The sequence below is a fragment of the Lineus longissimus genome, chromosome 8, assembly GCF_910592395.1.
Source record: "Lineus longissimus chromosome 8, tnLinLong1.2, whole genome shotgun sequence".
In the NCBI taxonomy this organism is placed as follows: Eukaryota; Metazoa; Nemertea; class Pilidiophora; order Heteronemertea; family Lineidae; genus Lineus; species Lineus longissimus.
This window is the reverse complement of record NC_088315.1, coordinates 20,558,828-20,578,035: the sequence shown is the minus strand read 5'-3', so window position 1 is coordinate 20,578,035 and position 19,208 is coordinate 20,558,828. Positions and strand designations below refer to the sequence as shown.

The following is a 19,208-nucleotide window of genomic DNA, read 5'->3' as shown; positions in this document are numbered from 1 at the left end:
TGAAGAAGGTGAGGAAGTTCATGATGCTTTGTCAATGTGATGGTTCAGTTGGGTCGTGCAGGTTGGAAACTTATAATGATGTGTTCGTTAAATTAATGTCAAAGATTGAAACCAATGATAAAAGAAACAATCAAAGAGGGTATTTTAGTTAACAAAATGCTCAATATTACTGTTCCAAAGTCACCTTATGTGAAAGTGGGTCAGATTTTGTCAGGAAGAACTTTGTTTACAAAACGAATTCACGTCTGCTTCTCACCTCGAGGAGGCTTCAAAATGAAGGACACTTTGTCGCCTGACCTGACAACATAAGTGCAGTACGTGACAGAACCACGAAAATGTGCAGCGGATGGGCAGACTGCATTGAATTAGACTTTTGAGAGGGACTTTAAGGGCAATTATCCTTCATGTCTCAATGGCAGCTGACCTCAGTGATGTACAGTGCTACAGTGCTTTCATGTTCATGTAGGGTAACATGTAGACTTATACAACTGCTGCAGACTACACGGCAATGGAACCCTCGTTACTGAACTCTTTGTGTCTTTCAAACTTTTCAGCTAATTTTGTTCATCTTCTGAAAGAATGCTGGTTCAGGGCTTTCATCGTGCTGCATGCCTTTGAAGAGCTGCTTCTTGACCCTGAATAAGCATAATCACTTGTTTTGGACAAATTGCTTCCGTGAATTTGTTCCTATGATTAAAAAAGAGCAGACTATACTGCTCCACAAACGTTGTTATCATTTTTCTCAACGTCAGTCAACATTGGGCTAATTCTTGAGAAAATAAAAGCAGACGCAATGAAAAACAGCCTACGTAGAATAAGGGATCAACTTCCAGTACAGCATGGGCATTGCTGACAAAAAGATCTTTCAAACAGATCTTAGTAGAGAGCTATTACCTGTATCTGCGAAAAGGAAAAACACTTTGCATTCTCTGAGTTTGTTGTTGATCTTGGTACCGACATCAGGTACTCAGCAAGCCTGCTATTCCCTTCATCCAAGTTGTAGTAAAACTGAGAGTTGTGAGTTTTTTTAACGTTTCTCGGCATTATCGTACATGAATTTGATCCGAGTTGTGGTTGACTGTAATCTGGTGGATTAAAATGAAACAAATATCACATAGCTTAACTTGACAGGTGCATCTTGGTATTTTTAGACCATTTAAACATCGGGGTTGAAAGCGAGGTTGTCTGCATCAAGGCAGGAATCTTGCTGATGTTACTCTCGTCAGCTGTAAGCATCTCTTGATAGGCCTACCAGACTGCAGGCTACAGTGAGGTAAACTAAAGATCTCAAGAATGAATGTTAGAACAAATGGAATCGGCTTTGGACGAGATCCGCTGTGCAGTTAAAGGTTTATTCCCATCTGTCAGATCAGGCAACAACCTTGAGTTCAAGAAAAAGGCAAACATTTCAACAGATGCTCGCGTAACGTGTGGGATTATATAAAAGTAGGATTCGGGAGATAATGGATAGTCAAAGGAGATGGTTTATCATCCGTTTGGAAGCTGTGAATGTGGTATGAGGTATTCTCAGGCTGATAACCTACTACTTGTAATAGTATTTTGCTGCCACAAAAAATGGCAATAGAAGCAAACATGTACATGATCTATTCATTGTTTGGCTGTTGGAACAATAATGTTTGCCTATGTTTTTATGAAGATGGAGACAAACATGATATGTACATGAATACATGCCCTGCTTTTTGTGGTGGTGATAAAGATGTTAGTAGTAGGCCTACTCAGGTGCTGGTATTGTAAGAGAAGTTAGTAGTAGACCTACTCAGCTGCTGGTATTGTAAGAGAAGTTAGTAGTAGGCCTACTCAGGTGCTGGTATTGTGAGAGAAGTTAGTAGTAGGCCTACTCAGGTGCTGGTATTGTGAGAGAAGTTAGTAGTAGGCCTACTCAGGTGCTGGTGTTGTGAGAGAAGTTAGTAGTAGGCCTACTCAGGTGCTGGTATTGTGAGAGAGGTTAGTAGTAGGCCTACTCAGGTGCTGGTGTTGTGAGAGAAGTTAGTAGTAGGCTTACTCAGGTGCTGGTGTTGTGAGAGAAGTTAGTAGTAGGCCTACTCAGGTGCTGGTATTGTGAGAGAAGTTAGTAGTAGGCCTACTCAGGTGCTGGTGTTGTGAGAGAAGTTAGTAGTAGGCTTACTCAGGTGCTGGTATTGTGAGAGAAGTTAGTAGTAGGCCTACTCAGGTGCTGGTGTTGTGAGAGAAGTTAGTAGTAGGCCTACTCAGGTGCTGGTGTTGTGAGAGAAGTTAGTAGTAGGCTTACTCAGGTGGTGTGATATCGCTCCTTCTGTGGCTTCTTCCCTCAGCACTTTCACAAGTTTGAAAGGAGAGTATTGGCACTCTAATCGTCTCTTGTGAACCATCCTAGGATCCCAGGCTCTTGCCACATGGATACATTTCCCCTCTCCGCCTCGGTGCGGTTGAGATTATGGAGTGCGTCAAGGACCTGTGAAGGCAGCGGAAGACCTGAAGGCCCTTGATTCATGACATCCACCGATCTAAGAGTTCGATGCTGTCATCAAACGCAATGAAATAGGAGAAAGGTTGTTTGTATCAATGATGTCCTATATGATGTCTGGCAGCTTCTTTCCACTAATGACATTGATGTTCCTCCGTCTCCTCTTAAACGACACGATAGATCATCTCCCCGTCTCATCAAGTCGTGTTCTCCGATGATCAAAGGCGCCCCCTACTGTTAAGAAAGGTTAACCAACATTAACGAATACTAGTAATTGTCGATGAGCAGATTTTTGTTTTATTTTTCGTTCTCTCATCAGATTTTGTTCTCAAAGTCAAAGGACTCCTCACTGTTAGAATGATAAGTTGGTCTATACATTTCTTGGTTATAGCAAGACTGACTGACTTGATTCAAAGGACTCCTCACTGTTAGAATGATAAGTTGGTCTATACGTTTCTTGGTTATAGCGAGACTGACTGACTTGATTAGTTTTGTTTGGCTATGAATTCAATATAAAGAGATTTTTGTTTCCGTTGTTGACATTTGCAACCAGATGCCCTGGTGATATCAAAAATCGTCTTCAATTGTGTCTGAGTCTATTATTAACAAATCTAAAAGGATTATACTATTTCTAGGTTCATGACATACTGATATTGCGCTGAACCTCATATCAGGTAACAAGATTACATTAAACGGCCAACACTGAAGAATACCTGAGAGATCACAACCTCATCTTGATTCGCAACTCAAACAATGGTAAAAAGCGACAGGTTGGCGTGGCCTGTCTTCTCCGTTAGAGAGCTCACATCTTTCTGTGGTGTCATCTTGTTCCTGTTTCCAAGTGTTCTCTTAAAAAGTTGGTGTCCTTCCCATCAGCAATGCTTGGTAGTGTGGCTGTTTCTTTTATATTGATGAAATCTTACGAAGCTATTTCACTGAAAACATCTTCTGTGTCATAGTCTGTTTTGGTGCTAGACCTCCGTCTATTCGATGATGGCTTCAATTTCATCATATTTCAAAATGTATTTCACATCTCCTAACATTGATGACATCTCTGTGGTACGTCTTCAGTGCTCCAGTTCTTCATCAGTCAAGGCGTGTGGTGGTAAGGTTTATTCCCTTCTTGTTCTTTGTGGACACTCTTCAAACAGTCAGCCATGGTCAGTTGTCCTCATTTGTCCGCATTTCCACCCTGACCCTGCCTCTGTAAATTCAGTCTTGCCAGGTGACAAAATTTTGCCAGATTTCTTGTCTGTGAGCTTCATGCTGTTGGCAGTCCTGTAGGACATAGCTGGTTGTCATCAGTCCCGTGTTGCAAGAGCATTGGTTGGTGTGTCTATTCGTTAATGGTGAAATAGGTGGCATCGCATCCTGTTTTGATAACTTTGGCATCTCAAACACGATATAAAAAATCAACTCGTACCATGATACTTGCTTTGTAAGACGGCCATTTGTATTGTCGCGTGATAGTATGTCGAGAGATTTGTTTCTAAGAAGACTGGATAAGAAAGAACATAGCATTCTGTCCAGATCACCCGCCGTAACCCTGATAGATGCATTTCTAAGCTGTGTGATACGCTGGTATTCGATCCTGGTAATTAACCCTTGGTGAGTTTGGTTATTAATCAAAGTAATTATGTTGTATGTGTTGCTGTGTGGAATATATAACTGTGGTTTGAGAGGTCAACATGCCAAACCATGAAACTAATGAGGCCTTTATGGTCTTATATCAGTGGAGCTGGAGTACGTGTTGAACCTAAAAGTTTCCACATAAATCATACACATCTCATCGTCTCCTCGAAAATTATCACACAAACAATTCTAAAACTGAAATTCAACACGTTAATGAGCTCTTCAAAGTGACTCGATTTCGATATTTAATCCATTATTGCAAACCTGAAGTATAACATGTGGTAACACATCTGAATGCATTTCATGATAGAATGCTATCAACTCTACATGAATAACAATGATTGCATTGATATCGTGGGGTCTCGTTAGAGTAAACTGAAATTGATTACCAGGATGTGCATTTTATGCATCAGTTGAAAAACTACGAAAATATGATGAATATTGGCAGATTTGCACCACCTGTTTTCGCAGAATATGGTCATTTCACCGAACAATGGCAGGTCGTTCCAAATCGATATCGCGCGCTGACACAGAATCGTGAACAAAAACGTTTGTGTTCTTCAATGTGTTTATGAACATTGATTCAGCTTGGGGCGAAAATTGATTCTATTTTAGATAACCTTGTGATTGGCTGAAGTCATAGTTTGCCTCGGGTGATTTGGCGGAATGGTGACTCCCTAAGATGTTCGGTCACTCATGCTCCACCCGTCTGCGCTGAAGTACATTTCACCTTGATCATTGTCATTGCTTTATTGCATGATAAAGACGTCGTTTGATGACCAGGATTCATCCCACAGGCAATTGATATATTCAACGCTTCTTGGCGCTCAATAAAATGAAATGCCTGGTTCTCTGGCCAAAGCAGTCATGCAGACCAATATTTAGATCTTCTTTCAGAATGATTCGGACTCAGAAACTCACAGTTTGACTGTTCTTCTATATTAAGACCAGTCACACATTCGAAGAGAAATTTTTTGCGATGAAAATTAGAAACTATGGTTCTGAAATTGCCCTACTCATAATGTAACGTAATTGACAAAGATCACACAGTGTAATACCAGTCAATTTGGCTTCCAATTGCAAAGTATACGATCACATTTACAGTAGCTTTGGCGCGTTTGAGCCGGTCACAACATACCCGCCCAAGTAATCTGGGGTAATCATCGCAAATCATTTTCATTATTAGGATGTGTGATTACGGCAAATCATACTGTATTTACTTGCTGGGATAGCCGTTACATCCACAGTTCGAAGCAATTTTGTGAAATTTCTCGCGGGGACTTTGACAGGGAAGGCTTTGATCTTCACACCAAGAATGTTCCAAAGGATTCCGTTGTATGGCTTGAATCGTTGGTGTCAGCCAATATCATGGTTCGTGAGTGGTGGGTGATCAAAACAAAATGGGTGTGGCACCCAACACTAACACAGCTTGTTATCTTTGGCAAATCACTTTACGTCCATTGCCTCATCCTCTGTTCAAATGAGACCTGAAACTGAAATTCGTATTACCTTCTGTCGATGCTTACAATTTGCTTAAAGTCAAAGCATCTTTGCTTCTTCTTTCTGTTTGCGCCATATTTTCCCAAATCAGTGGAGTCACTTCTCTTCCCGATATTCACAACTCAAAACATATGCATCACTCTCGTACAAACTACTAAATGCCATCAAGATGAACTTGGTCACATGATCAAACACTTAACGTCTGCTTATAGCTGTTGACCCGGGCGTTGATGATGCTCAAAAAGTAGGAAATTAAAACTTGGTTTCATCTCAAATAGACATAAATAACGAAGGCTGTGCGAAGAGGTTCAGAAAGTGAATGACTTTTTGTGTAGTGATTGATTGATTGATTGATTATTGAATGAAATCAATACGATAATAACAACAACAAAAATCACATTTCTTCAATCACAGTCGGTTGAATATCTATATTGACAATAGAATTGTTCAATGTAACGATTTTTCTGCATAATGATGTATGTTTTCCATAATTTTCCATCAGGCAAACTCTAAACAAGTCATAATGTGTTGCTATGGTGCAATCATTACGTATTTTCTGTAATTTTGTCTTTTTGTACAATTCATGATATTTTTACAATCTGGAAATACGGCTTTAGTCATGAAAATCAACCAAATTGGTATGATTATACCCATATATAAATAGAATGCATCCATTGATATCATGCCTGAAGAACATATTACAACTCGTTTATAGAAACGTGGCTCAAGGATATATGACTTCTAATTTTGCAGCACAGCGCTTATCGTTGTGGGTGTATTGTGTGTGTTAGGCTAATTACCTTGTTACACCCACTATAGGGTAAGATAGCTGCAAGCACAAGAACAAATCTAACAGGATTGAAGGTCATTTTGATTTGTAGCTTTCTGTCGATCAGTTCAATTGGCCATTTAAAAACAAAATGTTTTTTTACAGATTTTTGGTTGAAAGAGTGCAAGAAAATCGATGCAGTATGGTTGAACATATCTTGTTGTCAGGTTGAGGGGGATATTACTTTAGAACAGGACAGCAATTAGTTATTTGTAAAAACAGGTCCAATAACCGATAGTGACAATATCATGCAATATGGCTGTACATTTCTTGTTGTCCGCTTGGAAGGGGATATTACTTAAGAACAGTAATTAGTTATTTGTAAAAACACATCCAATAACTGATGGTGACTATATAGTTCAACATTCTCCAATGACTTTGTTTACTAACTTTTGTTATAGCTATGTTTAACTATGTTTCATTTATGATAGTGTGGGTGATATCGTTTTCCAATCAAATGAACGAATGAGAAAACTCTCATTTCACACCACTGCTTTTGTGAGGGTTTCTCATTGAGAAGTCAGTGCAACTATTTGAACTGTTTGGTTTTACATTCAAGCTATTTAAACCAGTAGGTTCTATCTGAAACAATGATGTCCTGATTTGCATCTATAGAACGTGGCGACATCTATGGGATTTTTGTACCACATTTGTCAATATGACAACTGTGCCCTTAGTTCATTTGCACTTTCTGGAACATCTCTTCGTCCACCGATATTCAAGGGTTAATCCCTGTAGCTATCATGATCTTGAGCGACATGACCACTCGGTAGCAATCCATTTACAACCAGAAACCACACTCTCCGTGCCGATAACAAGATTTACAATGCACTCGTCATGCAAGTTTTATGACTGAATGTCCGGGAGTACGGAGTCGATATTAAATGGTCTCTTGGCACGACAAGGTGTAGGGAGATTGGTATTGTATAACTGCGTCCTGATGGTCACCATTCAAAGACGGGTTATTTTTCTTGACGATGTTTCAAGCATGAGCTATAAGAGACTGTTGGTGCTGGATTGTAGTTCAAGATGCTTGAACCTGCTGACCAGCTTTCTAAACATCTCACTATTCATTGTAACAGGGATCAACTGTCCTTTTGAGTGGATGAAGGAGGGTTTGGAATTTGAGCCTGCAATTTAAAGCCATCCACTTGTCCTTTCAGTTACCCTGAATGAAAGGATGAGGAGAGGGACACAAGATGGGTCCTGTTGCTATCTGCTGGGTGTACCCCCATTTCGCCTACACCCATTTCGCCTACACCCATTTCGCCTATTACCCATTTCGCCTACACCCATTTCGCCTACCCCCATTTCGCCTACCCCCATTTCGCCTACTCACCATTTCGCCTACACCCACTTCGCCTATTCACCATTTCGCCTACTCACCATTTCGCCTACTCACCATTACGCCTACTCACCATTTCGCCTACTAAAAAGGAAAAGAGTGGTGTGCGCTGGACATTTGAACAATTTTACGAATTGTTGAGCTTGGTTTTTTTCCTTTATATTATAGTATATTTCCCAGTTAAACTTTATCATTCCAACCCGGCCTCTTGAGACAAGACCACCATTGATTTTTTAAGCCTTTTTGCAGTTAAATTGTCACAGTTCGACCGCCTCGCAATGCTTCGGGTTGTGAATCTGAAATTTGGATATGACATTCCAGACAGTCAGGCGAGTAAATGGTGAAATTTTATTAGAACTGGTGGTTGTCCACGAATTTTTTTTCTTCAAATTGGACAAATTTGAGAGACCATGATATTTCCACTGTTTTCAGCCAAATCTCAAAATTTATTTTTTCATCAAAAAAATTATTTTTATCTGTAGACTTGCCATAGCAAATATCTTTCCAATACCTCTCCAAATAAGCACTTGACAGTTGAAAACACACTCGCGTCTAATTTATAGGTCTGGAACCTCCAACCTATGAATATTCAATGGTGGTCTTGTCTCTCTTCACTTCACTTAATTGGGGGTGGGGGGAGGGAAGGTCATTCTTCAACATGTAGATATTGATGTGTTCGGGTCAATTGCCGACATACTAGTACTTCCATTTTCAAGGGGTTATAAAGGCGAGGGGGGGGGGGCTTTTCATCATTTCAATTATGAATATTTGTAAGTGAAGAACCCAAGAGTCTTGGCCTGTTTTTTTAGCTCAGCTGAAAAGCTGAGCTATTCATATGAGTAAATGGTAGAATGAGTGTCCGTCTGTCTGTCTGTCTGTCTGTCTGTCTGTCTGTCTGTCTGTCTGTCTGTCTGTCTGTCTGTCTGTCTGTCTGTCTGTCTGTCCGTTAAACAGGCACGTTTCAAAACTATGGCGGATAGGCGATAGATTTTCCCTCTGAGGCGTTGAGACCCTTCAGGACTCCTGAATAGACCAAATGTGGGTCCGGCAGGATGAGCGGTTTGGCCACTAGGTGGCACCGAGCGAAATTTTCCAAAAACTTTTCCAGCAGCTGATTTCTCAGTTGGGGATCATGAATCAAATCTAATTTTATAGAGCAAAGCTTTCTCTTTCATTATCAATAGGCGTAGTTCATGAATTTCTCACCAGGTGGTGTTACTGGCGCAATTTAGTGAGCACCCCCCAAGAAGAGCATTTTAAATTTCGCGCGAGTTATCCCACGTCCAATCACACATGCAGCGAACGTCACGTCTCGAGTCTGCGCAGTTCAGACGTAAGGAGACCATGCTATGGAATAGATCGCGTTCTGTCAATTCAGAGGTAAGTTCTCATTAAATTCACAATTTCATAGGCGATAATATTTGGCTGCTTGTGTTATTGCATGTTGATGACATTAGGGAAGGCTTGGATTGTTTAATTGGATGTGATTAATTTGAAATAGTTCGTCGACGATCGTTGAAAAACGATCTGCGAAATGCAGCTTGGTTGGTCTGAGAAACGATGTCAAAGTCCGGCTTTAAATCATGGATTTCTCAACAAATAACTCTTGTCACATAGCAGAACTAATGTGAATAAACAAGACAATAATAAACATCGTTCTGATATCATCGGGTAAGGTTGCCAATGTACATAAACAGTGTAATTGAGGATCGACGCCAGCGATTTGAAATGTCAACAAACAATAAATGCGATATGATACACACTGACACTTGCACACTGTACATAGCACAATGCTTCAAACGGGGCCGATTCATCACTCTTATCACAATGTATTCCCGATCATATCAATGAACTTCCTTGATCATTCGGCCCTAGCGCCTTATCAGTTGTTGTTGGCCTTGTATTTGATATAAAACTTGGCTAGCTTACCTATTCTATCAAAATTAAAATGTTATCTCCTCATCATGTTTTGCAGGACAGGAATGATCTGCAGCTGCATTTGAACATATTTGGTGACCACATCTCAAAGATGACCAAGAGAGAGGATCGAGCTATGACTTTGCACATCCCATCGACTTCGGTGTTCACCAGTGCAATCATCAGAAGAGCCAGGCAATTCTAGTATTCAAGTATTTCATTCTGTAATACTTACCTCAAAATTTACTAAATAAAGAAAACCGCATGTGGCAGTTGGTTAAAAAAATCAAGTCTATCTGTTTAAAGTTTTTACTTGCTATCATTATTATCAACATTTCAATGGTGGCATTCTGCTAAGGTTTGTTAAGAGTTTCACTTGACTTAAGCAGGGTGTACACTAGTAAAATATTAGCAACATTTTACCAACATTTTTCCAACATTTTACCAACATTTTTACAACAATTTTGCAACAAGCCCTTCAAGGCCCTGTGTTCACTAGCAACAAAATTGCAACAAATTAGCAACATTTTTACAACATGTTGGTAAATTGTTGCAAACTTTTTAGTGGGAACAAAGGGAAATAGGTATTTTGGAGGGAAAATGGATGATTCCAAGGAGAGAAGATGTGTTTTGAGTGCTTCTGCAGCAATTTTAGCTGTCATTGTTGAGAGACGGAAGAGGCGGCGAAATAACCAAAGAGAATATGGACCAGGCCCTGGATCAAAATGAGGGTGGATGATGGGGCATACCACTGCCTGTTAAGGCCGCGTATCCATAGGGTATGCCCTTGTGTAGTGTGGCGTTATGGCGTAACAGCCTTGTGACCTGGCACTATGCCCTGAGTCTCCATTGGATATTCCTTTTTGGTCATGGTAGGCCTTTGTAGTCCTCATTTCGCAGCGGTCAATCGCGTTTATCCGCACGCTGTCATTATTTCAGAAGACAATTTCTTTTGAATATTGAAAATGAAAATACAAGTAACTTGTATTTTCACTTGCAACATCAAATTGACATGTACATGTATATAAAACCTGACTTAAGCAACAAATTACAGGTTCGTGCTTGTTATGATAATCATCAGTTTCGGGGTCCCAGAGTAGTTCCCGTTGATGAACCTCTTGAATTAATTTCGCCTCAGACATTGCTTCCGTGTTGTTCACTCGCAAAAGAATGGACATGTTCAATCCCAATATGGGCCTATATTCCCAATCCACAGTGCATATATGCCCGCAATGTGACACGGCATAACCTATGGGAACGATCAATAACACCAACGAAGGTTCATTGTCCGTGTGGCGCGCCAGGCGGTAAAAAGGGAATGTTGTGCAGGGCACGGAACAGCCTATGGATACGCAGCCTAAAGGAGTTGCGGCTGACTGACAAGCCGTCACACAAAAACTTCTAGAAAAGGTTTCATCACCCTACGAAGCAAGACACTCACTTGAGAGTTGCTATACCTGCTTCTTGTTCAAGTCACATGAACTCCGGTAGATCACATGACGCAAATCCTATTTCTGATTGGCTGAAGAGTTTGCAACATTTTTACAACATGCAACAAAGAATTGCATTGCATTTAATTTGCAACAATTTTACAACATGTTGTAAGACGCGTTTTGCTCTGTAGATAGATAGATAGATAGATAGAATTAGCATTTCTATAGCGCCCCATATCACTGTCGCAATGTTCTGTGGCGCTCCCCACCTAGTTTGAATCACACCCCGAAATAGTCTCGAAATAGAAATGTCTTTAGAGAACTTTTGAATGTGGCCAATGAGGTCTCTTGTCGCAGTGTGGCGTCCAAAGTGTTCCACATTTGGGGAGCAAGAATCTCGAATGCTCTCCCACCAAACACACTACGCAACATTTTTGCAACATTTGTTGCAACTGGAAATGTAAAAATGTTGCTAATATTTTACTAGTGTACACAGGCCTTTAGGCAATAATAGAGTTGGGTAGAGCATTTTGTTAATGTTACCCTTTTAGTTAGGGAAACTGGTGCCTTCTGCATTAGGTGGACCCCACTTACTCATCTGTCAGACCGGCCTCACACGTCGGCATTAGAGTTTAAGGTCCAGTCTGCGAGATTTACCCATTTCTACCCAGCCAAAAGCGGGTGATTGGGCTAGTCTCTCCATGTGATTCAATTCGCATGGATTCTTGTGTCCCGGTGCTGAAAGGATCCCTCCACAAGGGCAGACTACATCCGGTGGCACTGAAGTATGGAAGAAAGACAGAAGACGACCAATTTGCGAAAAGGATCATCATCATCATCATCATGGTAACAGCTGAGGATGAATCATGTTGCTGTGTGTAGAATTGATGGTCCAATATAGGTTAGGTTATCTGTTTGCGCACACATTGCAAGGGTGGAGCTTGCTTGAAGTAGATTGCGCCAGTCTACCGTAATTCACTGTTACACATCCAGAAGCTAATATCCTTAGGCTTTGAGTCCTTAGTTTAGTAGAGTTTGACGAGTAATGTAATATATACGAACAACGCAGCAACAACTCAGCTGAGCGCCAGGCCCTTGGGCCTCTTGTTACATCTTGGTACAACCAAGCGCTGCCCTACAGGATATCTTCATTGTGGAGCTTGGCTTTTACAAATGGTCATTACATCTTTTGAATTTGAAGTCACTATCATAAAACATTTGAAATGATGTAGGCGAAATGGGTAATTGGCGAAATGGTGAATAGGCGAAATGGGTGTTGGCGAAATGGTGAGTAGGCGAAATGGGTAATATGCGAAATGGTGAATAGGCGAAATGGGTGTAGGCGAAATGGTGAGTAGGCGAAATGGTGAGTAGGCGAAATGGGTAAATTTTGTAGGCGAAATGGGTGTAGGCGAAATGGGTGTAGGCGAAATGGGGATGAACCATCTGCTGTAGTTGACATCTCAATTTCTCTTAAAGGTCAAAGGAAGGAAAAGATTGAATTGACAACATTTTTAAAAAAATCCAAGTCCACATCGCAAGCCACCTATATACACTCATACTATCACTGTTGGCAGACCTATTACCAAAAATGTCTGTAAAAGGTGTTATATGGAATCTTAATTACTTCGAAAGCCTTTGCATTCAAATCTAAATGACTTCTAAGACAAATTGTCTTTGGCATCTTGTCTCAGGCTGCATTGTCCATGAGGGTTACAACAGGTGCTCAAGTCCCCTCAGGCAAGAAAGGGCTCAGCCAAGCATAATAGATAGTAAGTGAAACAGTACCATTGAAGGTGTTTTGTGGACCCTAGCTTAGTGGGGGAGACCAGCTTAGTCCCTAACCCATGCTGAGGCTTTCTTTTGCATGTCCAGCTGTGCATTCCATACACTAACAGTGCATAAATGCATTGCAATTCCTATCAAGTTTGTTTGAAACCAAGCCCTGACTGGACCTCTCCAGTAAAGTAGACTGCACTTAATGGTTCAAAATTCACTTCAAGAATGCATGAAAGAATTTTTGGACAAAAGTTCAAATTTGACCTGTTGCTGTCTTGCTATTGTGGTTGAAAATTGGTCTGGGGTCAAACTGGTTTGCGTTGTTCATTGTGGTCCTATCTCAGTGAAGAGGAGGACTATTTATCTTGTCTGTGTGAAGAATGGACCCACATGTTCTTGGTTAAGGTCATATTAATGAGCTCAGTTTGTCAAGAGGTTGATGGACATTTAGAAATGCTGCCATCTTGTTGAAAGCCCTGAACTAATTGCCCAGCTTTTTAATTACTTTTCAACCAAACATTCGCCTTCTTCTTCTTGCATAACTTTCCCCATCTACTTATGACTATCGCACTTCTCCCGATCTTTCATCACTAATATGTCTGCCTTCATCATCTGCTACGACTCGTCACAATAATCCTTTCATTTCCACATTTTGTACGACTTTCACTCAACATCCTTTGAGGCTTTGTGATTGGAAATCCACCAGAGAGGAAGGCTAGACCTTGGTTCAAAGATGCTGACTCTCTGCCTGTCAATCTTGCCACCAGTGCTATGGATGTGACGAGATTGGGCAGGATCATAACAGTCATCTGATAGAGTCAGTTTAGGACACGGCGACAGATGTCAAACCTTTCATTGTTTTTGTCACGAAATACAAAAATGGACAAATGACCCAGTAGGTGACGGACACTGGCTTGGAACTCATACTATGGAACCATACTGTGTATCAACAGTTGGTGAGAAATATTTCCGCTTCATTACCTCCATTTTGAAATATCACATCAGATGTGATCAGAAATCATTAAAAACATCGTTGGGGTTGTTCAGGTTGCAAAGTGTGGTATTTGAACATCTCTGGTTTCACGTATCCAAAGGCTGGTTCTGGTTTTTGAAATATTTCAATCATGCTGAATCTAGTTGGGAATTTAGTTGTTCTTTCTGTTCTTAAAATATTGGGCGAGAAATTTATCGTTATGTTGATGATAAAATTCAATTATTGCAGAGCTGGCTCCAATTTTACATATCGAAATGATAAAAAGTCCATCTTGTTGCCAGCTTGTTGATTCCTAGCGATAATTGTATCATCTAATCATGTTAACTGGGAGTAATTCTTGTCAGTTTCACATAAAAATCCATTTGACTGGAAAATTCCAGTTTTACAGCCAATTTCGAGACAGACAAATTATGCTGATCAACTAAGATTGGAACTTGCCAGCTGTTGATGAGGTTTGATAGGTCCTCAGTAGTGGGAGTGTCCTTATTAGGGAGGTGGCTGCTAAGCGAGGTTCCACAGTATTTGAATCCAGAAATAGGAGGATTGGAATCGAGTTTGGTGTCATATTACGATGACAAAGTTTGACGAAGTGAGTGGGTTAACCTCACCTCTATTGACCAGAACTCCCATGTGAGAGAAATATGAAAAACCTACATTATCAATTTTCAAATTTGGACCATGGGAACTGTGAATCGGATGCCTTAACCGTCCCATTCAGTGTCATCAAATGAAGAGACAATTTATTATAATGATTGCGATCATGAACCTGAGGTCCTGTAAATGATGATCGGGCCGATTAGATTCTGTTTAGTATGCGCAGCGTGTTGTGAGAGTAGCAGAGGTGACCGTATATCATTCATGATCTCACCCACATGTGATTCCCCCCCACATATCATTCAACCCCGAGATTGTGACTTCCCGTTCTTGTAAATTGCCCCACAAAGGAGTAAATTTCAAAATAAGAGAGATAACCCAAACGTTAGATGTTCTACTGAAAGTTTGCAATGGTCAAATATGTCAACAACCAAATTAATATTCGTAATTTTCTAAAGTAAAGTGAGTTGCCAAGAAATAAAACCACTTTTTCTGCCTGATGAAGTAACCATACCTTGTCTTGGCGCCATAGAGTGGTGAGTTACACGGCACTTCAAGGAAAATCACCATCATTAAGCGATGTGAAAGTAAATAATTAGTGGGGGATCTTGTATCTGATGGAGACAAAAAAGTCATTTGGCGTATTTAGTTACGGTTATACATCCATTGTATGTTTATACGCCGGCTTGACCAAATACTGGCGAGTAATTTGTCATTGGCGCGTTGATATTGGAGAGTTTACACTGGTATGATTGGTTCTTATCGGGAAGCTGGGCACAAGGAATTGGGAAAGTCCATGCAGCTGTATTGGTATTCTGATGACCATCCGCCCATTTAGAATACACACTTCATGTGCGAAAATGTGTTTAAAAACACTATTTTTAGCATGAGATAGATAACAAAGTGTCCCATTTCTTGCCCATGCAGTAGTTTTCCAATAAGGCAATATGTATAGAGAGAGTATAGTGTTACAATGCATTCTGCAAAGCAACTAGTTAGAACTCAAACACTGGTAACAAGCATCACCATTTACTTGTCTGCAAAATAGCACTAATTAGTGTTAACCTAATTGTGCATATTGCAGTATCAACATGTTTGGGTAATTAGTTGGCCCAGACAGTGAGATGTCATCATGTATAATGGTGTGTGTCCTGTGATGCACTCGTATAGGACCATGTATGACAACAATGTTTTCATTCATACTTTTTGCCTGGCAGTATCAAAATTAGCGGGCTTGCAATTTATGCAGCGGTCCTGGAACTTGGGTGTCAGTCTAGCACTAACATAGTGTTCTGTTCACCTGATAACTGATTCTTCAGGCTGGACTCAAGGATCTCGCATATTGCATTGCTAAAACAATAGAAACATTTCTTGTCCAGGCAAAACTGGCCGTCTAATTGGACCAATCAAGTATATCCATTACATTATACTTGAACCTAATGAACTTGCCTTTCCACAAGGGTATCTAGTTTGAACCTAAACTTGTTGGTGCATGTTGGATGGACAAAAGTCAGGTGGAATGTCACAATCCTATAAAAGTGTCTTCAAACCTTAACATTGATTGTTAATAAAGCTACGTGTATCCCTTGCTTCCTGTTCCCCAAGACATTGGGCAGCTCTTGAAGACGAATTCTGCCTGATAATGCCGCCCTTCATCCAGATCAAACTGCAACCCAAATTACCTCCTGATAACCCATCATAAGCCGCAAATACTATAAAGGAGCACATATAAAGATGGTGGTAAGATGCTCCTATGATTGCTGATGCCTCCAGCTTGGACCAAACAAATCATACGTTTGGCTACGAATTTATAAAACCATCAGAATTGGCACAAAAGATTGCTCCATCCGTCTGCTCGGAGTCGTGTTGACAATGCCACAACACTTTGTCACTTTCTGCAGACGGCTTTGGATCCTGTTTGTGTCAGTGTTGCCAAGGATTAGTTGTGACATAAAAGTAGTGAGACGTGTAGTAACTGATTGTTAGCTTTCTGTAAGATGTGCTTTGTCACTTTCAAGTGTAAATCACACTTGAAAGTGACCAGTTGTTCAGCTGTGGCATTATGTGACTGACAACCATCCACTTCCTAGCTCCTTAAAGTGCCAGACTCCACTGACAACTATTGGTCTCTTCTCCGTGTCTTCATCTCCTTGTCCCCCGAGGCGAGATTATCGTATCACCATGAAAGGCGATGCACCACAATGTCGCCCGCAGCAGAGTGAGCCTGCGGGGAGTAGCGATTGTAACGGGGAGCAACGATTGTAACGTGAACATGTAGACGATGTCCTTCTGGGAGCTTCAGTTGGATTTTCGTAACATTTCACCCTAACAATGTCGGATATCCTATCACATTGATATGAAGATTCATACGTAAGACATTGGCCAACAGCTGCTGAATTGACTTAATGGTGTATTCCAAACTGTTTCTTCCTAACTTGTCAAATGCACTTGTACATTTCTGTATAGATCTTATTTACGACTTGGATCCAGTTGTTGATGACATTGACTTGGGGATATGAATAAGATACCATCATAAGGGCACCACAGATTTCCACCACAATTTCACCCCAACTCCGTAAAATCTACAAGTGCATATGATGTATAGATTCTATGATACAAGATATGGAAAATTGGAATCAAGTGTTCTTGAAATTTACTTTCGGATATGAATTTGATAACGTGAAAATGTCACGGCCATGAATCAAATACCTTGTCCCATCGGCAGTCAACTTTGCGGGTTTTTCATCTGCGCTCAGTTCGTATTTTCAAGGTTGATAACTTAAAATATCGAAGGTTTTGTTTACCGTCTTTACCTGATGATGATTGGTCAACGTTGCTGGTCGCCATGTTCTGTCAATAATATCAAATCAATCTCACGATATCCTGTTTTATCTCGTTACAGATTTAAAAGCAGTGCTAACGAACATATTATAGAAGTCAAGTTAGAAGACAGTGTAAATATGGTTTGTCCTCATTATCCCAAGGATACGAAGGATGAGGACATGGAATTTTATATTATTTATAATGTAAGTATGAACATCAAATATTTATCATCATTTCATTTATTTAGTAAATTTGAGACCCATGACGATTGGACCGACTATTCTGCTGGTACAAAACATGATCGTCTTTTGTTTAATTGAAAATGTGTGAATGGCTTTAATTGAGCTGTCTCAAGGGGTTTTTAAAAGTTTGATTGACAGAAACAAATTGAATGACACGTTTTTGCTAATTGGTACCCCAGGGTGACATCTTAAGGCCCTGAGTCTTGAGCATGTTCGCTCTTCAGTCTAATTAACTTATCAAAGGAAACAAAGGGGAAGATTTCAACTAATGTGTCCGCTTTGGGCGAGACTCTTGATTTCAACATAAAAATACATGACAATCGTGTAAAATCTTTTATGGATTTCAATACAGATTGTACTAATATTTAGGCAGTTTTGAAGATGAAATGTCATTAATGATGTCATTGACGATAATATGAAAAGAAGCCACACAGAAACTTGTTAAGAAATCAGACCAGTTATCACGTGGAATAATGAAGCTGGGATAACTGCGATGGCCGCTGGGTGTATATAAAATAGGATCACATGATCAGGTTGAAGTGGATCAATGCAGCGTGTGAACTTGCCGTGGGGCGTGCCGATGTGTAGGGCCGATGTAAGCACCACTGATTATCGTGGTTCAAGTGAGCTAAGACTGGGCGCGGGTAATTGAATTTGAAAATGCCTTTATTCAGTTGGCGATAATCCGTGTATGTCCAGGATTGGAGGTGCTTTGTACACTGTTTTCAATCTTGGAGGCAAATGATGCGCTGTACCAAGTATTCTTTGTACACTATGTAGATTCACGGAGGTACCTTTGCATTGTACTTGAAGACACTTCCACTTGGTTACCCTTGATGTGAAAACAGCAAGACCTAGCATAGCATTGCTTGAATTTCAACCTGATCTTTCGTGGTTTTGTTAACTCTGATATTTCTCATAAGGTTGCTTGTTTCATCCACATTTCAGTTTACTGATTAAAAGTAAATAATCAGAAGTAATGTCATTATTCGAACAAACGCAGATTTTAAACTTTTTCTTGCCTTTTGTCAATGACTTGCCTGAAATATTAGGTTTAAAATCACCGACTTTCTCATTTCACAGAATGCTCTTCGATGTTCTGATGGCTTCTTTGCCGTGATATTGGCCATTCAGTAACTTGAACTCACCCTTGGTTCCCCTCAACAGAAGCTGAACAAACAGCAGGCAATCTTGTGTCGCCACAGGCACTCTGCGCCAAGTACCATCGAGGCTGACCACTTTATGGCCGGTGCCTTGGGCAGCAGGTCAATACCTCATGAAGACAACGAGATGTGACAATAGTACGATTATTGATCACGATAGGTCCAATTAAAGGCTCTCGTACTTTAGGCTTGGGTGGATATTGGGGAGAATGTGGTTCGTGATGATGTTTGAAACATTTGGTTAGCTGTACAACTGTCTTCATTAAAGGTCCACGCCCATTCAAAACTTAACTTTCACACTTTAAAATGAAAAGTAACAACTTCGCACTTGTTACCAATTATCTTTAAGGATATTTGTTCAATTTGACACTGAAGTGTGTATGGAAACAAGCTCCTGAAATCAAACTAAATGTCGGCGATTTTTGAAAAGGTTACAGGTGCATAAGGGCGTCCTGGATGCAGTTGACAAGAATTCTCGTGGAATTCTGAGCTG

General features: G+C 40.4%; 1 protein-coding gene and 1 long non-coding RNA gene across 4 annotated transcripts in view; both read left to right on the top strand.

The window, feature by feature from the left end:
- The window catches only part of LOC135492199 (ephrin-4-like), a 101,733-nt gene that overhangs the window by 67,603 nt on the left and 14,922 nt on the right, over positions 1–19,208 (top strand). For all 3 annotated transcript variants that reach the window (XM_064778483.1, XM_064778482.1, XM_064778484.1), the window contains exon 2: positions 17,390–17,513. In XM_064778483.1, coding sequence (XP_064634553.1) covers positions 17,390–17,513 — 124 coding nt within the window. The remainder of the gene's footprint in view (positions 1–17,389; positions 17,514–19,208) is intronic.
- LOC135492398 (uncharacterized) lies at positions 8,637–9,977 on the top strand. Its single transcript, XR_010448074.1, has 2 exons — positions 8,637–9,150; positions 9,746–9,977. It is a non-coding gene; the product is annotated as an uncharacterized LOC135492398 (long non-coding RNA).